The 3,610-nt window shown below is 41.0% G+C and overlaps 1 protein-coding gene across 1 annotated transcript; it reads right to left on the bottom strand.

The window, feature by feature from the left end:
* Positions 1-216: 216 nt before the first annotated feature.
* On the bottom strand, positions 217-3,244 carry LOC129745370 (HEAT repeat-containing protein 3). Its single transcript, XM_055738401.1, has 3 exons — positions 3,226-3,244; positions 2,558-3,157; positions 217-1,778 (listed from the first exon to the last, which is right to left on the bottom strand). The coding sequence occupies exons 2-3, from the start codon at positions 3,153-3,155 to the stop codon at positions 418-420; spliced, it is 1,959 nt and encodes a 652-aa protein (XP_055594376.1). The 5' UTR covers positions 3,156-3,157; positions 3,226-3,244; the 3' UTR covers positions 217-417.
* Between the last annotated feature and the right edge of the window lie 366 nt (positions 3,245-3,610).

Raw genomic sequence — 3,610 nt, 5'->3', positions numbered from 1 at the left:
ACTTTTTCTTACCGAAGATCGAAATCAAAAGCGAATTGAAGGTTTGGTTTTAGATTACTGAAAAAATCTGATGTTTTCTGAAAAATTTCAATACTGTGCCAACTTTGTACAAATAAGATATTTATTTAGTCGGAAGAAATCTAGTGAACAATGTAATCAGCCGGGAGTCAAAATTATCAGGATATTTCGAAGATGTAGAAATGAGAACAATTCTGTGTAGAGTTTCTACGAAAATTTATAGACTTCATTCAGTGCATCTCTATCACTTCTAATGTCTAAAAGAGGCAGAGAGGTGAAAAACTAGTTGTTCAATTCTTACAGTTCTCGATTGTAGATTTAGGCATAACACGAATCACACGCTAAGTTGGTATGGTCACGCTCTTCTTAACGCTAACTGGAGTCATTTGATTGTTTGCTTTAGGATACCGTTTGAGGTTTAAACTTTTTCATTTCTGCTTCCAAATATTTACAGAATCGGCTGAGGTTGGTTCGCACGGTGCAAACAGCCGGATATCGCTCGTTGAGGTCCCGTTTGCTTTGCTTCAGCTTGGTTTTCATCCGACGGTCCAGCTCTTTGCATTTGGTCACCATTCCTACCTCATGCACTATTTGATTCCAGTCGTTATCGGCAAAAATGTCCATCATAGAATCCACGGCTTCGGAAATCGTCCATATGTCTTGCTCTTTTAGACACGTCGTTATAACGAAATCAATGATCAACTTTATCAATGCTTCTGGCAGCAGACATCCCAGAGTTCCCAACATACGAAGCCAGTTGGCACGGATTTCCGGATCTTGGCACTCATTAACACCGTTTAGCATAAGCTGAAGGTCACTGTCTGTCATCTGTTTGAACAGATCAGGACTTTTACGCAAATGTTCCAGGGTAGCCCTCATCAAGGAAGTTGACGCTTCTAGAAGTTTTGGATTCTGTTGCCCTTGGAATACTTGCTGACCCAATTCCAGCCACACCTGATAGACTGCCTCGGCACCTCCGAGATCATCAGTAGACATGTGATTACAAAGATTGTGAAGACACAGCATGGAAGATGATCTTAGATTATTGACTCGCTTCAATAGATTTTTATCATTTTCCGCAAGGATTTGTCGAACGTTTTCGGCGATTGGTTGTGCCTTTTGCCAAAGCTTTTCCACTAGGCCTTGCGACTTGATAGCTTCCAAGACCTCTACCGGTAACTTGTCGGTATTCTGTAAGCTGTTGTTCAAGTCTGCTGCATCGTAATCGTGCACACTCTCAGCCTCCGACAGATTGTCGTCGTCCATATCTTCCTGCCATTCCTCCTCCTCGACCGAGCAAATATTGGTCAAAATCTCGGCCGCAATCCGCTGAGCTTGCAACAATAAACCCACGTTTCTGATCTCTACCTCGACCTCAGACGGTAAATCGGCACGCCTCCGTCTCTGGAAGGATTGTTCGGCTGATTCCTCCTCCATTTGAGCATCGTCGATCACTTCCAGCTCAGTCAAATCGTTCCGGGACATCAGCGGAAGAGAACTAGTCACCGATCCCAGAGCGGTGCGATGGTTTACTTCTAGAGTTTTTGATAGTGTTAAAAACAGCTGACTCAAATAGGTAGCCGACAAAGCTGGGACGTTGGCAATTATACCGGAAGCAACGGTTCTTAGAAGAATGCTTTGATTGTCCGAGTCCGGAAGTTGCAGTAGTGACGATAGTTCGTTGCCGAAGTTGCAAAGCGTACGCCAGGAAGCTACATTGTCCTCCGAAATGACCAGCAGACATTGGGCGACAGCAACGACTATATAAAGTAAAACAAGTTTAAAAATTTAAACAAAATTGTTTTTTCCTATTACTAAACGTAACGGAGGGATTCAAACGACATTTTTTAAATTCAAATGACTGTAACTTCTATTATAACTGTTTTCGCAAATTTCTCATCAAAATATTTATTGTGAAGTTAGTAGATTTTGAAGAACGCAGTAGTATACCTATTTCTAACGCCGGGGGTCAAATGACCCCCAACACTTTTTCCGCTAAAACTCTCTTGTTTCTCAACTGATATTCATTAAATTTGTACTTTTGGAAAGTTTAAAACGTGACGCAAATATATTTTTTTGACAATTTTCAGCTACAATCATTTATTTTAAAGTTATACAAAGTCTGGGAAAAAAATCCGAAAAAAACATGCTTCGGGAAAAAGGCAGTAAGTCAGTTAACTGCTTGTAAAAAAGTCACGAAATGCTTGAGAAAGCTAAAATTAGAAGCTATAAAAGTTGCGCTTATGGAAATATTTTTTATATTCAAAAAATGTAAAAAGTGGTGTAAAAATCGTAGGTTTCAATGAATCAACCAATTTGGCGACTGGATTAATTCATAAGTACGATTTTAACACCACTTATTTTTACATTTTTTGTGGCCATGATCTAAAAAAAATGACAGTTTTAGCGGAAAAAGTGTTAAGGGTCATTTGACCCCCGGCGGTATAAATAGGTATTTACAAAGTGTCGGTATGATAAGTGTTAATTTTGTAAAATGATTTTTTTAAATCAGAATGCTATCAGTGAAAACTTCTCTCACCGATTTCCTTCCCGTAAACATTCCAATCGAGACATCTGACGAAGCTTTCCAAAAGCTGCGACTGATTGAAGCTATCCAGGGCAACGGAAGTACTCTCGCAGAGGTTCCACAGCAGGCTGACGGCCTGCAGGAAGGTATCCGACTTTTCGTCCATCTGGTCCTGCATGTTCCGATCGAAAACTGGCTTCCAATCGGTGTTCGAGTACTTATTCAGCAGGGCCAACAGCGGCGTTAGAACATCCTGATCCACCATATACTCACAAATTTCCACCGACAGAACCGAAAGATTCCGCAAAGCTCCGGCCGTGGCATGCCGAATACTCTGATCCGGATCGACCAACAATGAAGCGGCAATTCGAACCAGGTCAGTCTCGACAGCAGCACTGATGTTCACATTGTTCTGGCAAATGGTGGCCAACGTTTGCAGTCCGCAGATTTTATCTTCTGTGCTGGATGACTGCAGCTGGTCCACGATAGCATGGATGGGGGATTCAGATTTTCCATTTGCTAATTCCTGATCCAGAAGGGCACCGACATCAACCAACCCGGTCGGGTTCACTTTGTTCTTGTGTATTTTGGGTTTTCGTGCTTTCCCCATTGCTGGAAATGATGAAAAACGGATTCAATTTCAAATTTACACCAAATTATCACCGAGCACATGTACTCACTGAAGGACCACACGTAAAGAATGAAATTTCAAAAGAAAACGCAACGAAACAAAAACAAAAAACTGCAGTTGACATTTGGTTGGAAGTGTTCGAAAGGTTTGTGTCTCAGGAGCTGTTAGAAAACTGACTTGAAGATATATCATACGTACGAATTTTCTTGCAGAGAAATAAGAAAAACACTAGCTGCGTTCAATCGTAAGAGCACCTGCAACGGTTCAGGCGTAAATATTGGTTTTAAGTATACCAGTTTAAGCAAAATTTGAAATTTTAGAATCGGCTAAAACACCCACTCCCCACCGGTGTAGGAGCAAATTTAAAACGGAAACACTTTCATTGCAGACACTCAATAATTGAGAAGAAAAAACCCATGTTATTGGAAAAATTG

Source organism: Uranotaenia lowii, chromosome 2, assembly GCF_029784155.1.
Source record: "Uranotaenia lowii strain MFRU-FL chromosome 2, ASM2978415v1, whole genome shotgun sequence".
NCBI lineage: Eukaryota > Metazoa > Arthropoda > Insecta > Diptera > Culicidae > Uranotaenia > Uranotaenia lowii.
Note: the sequence above shows the minus strand (reverse complement) of the source record. Positions and strands in the feature narration are given on the sequence as shown.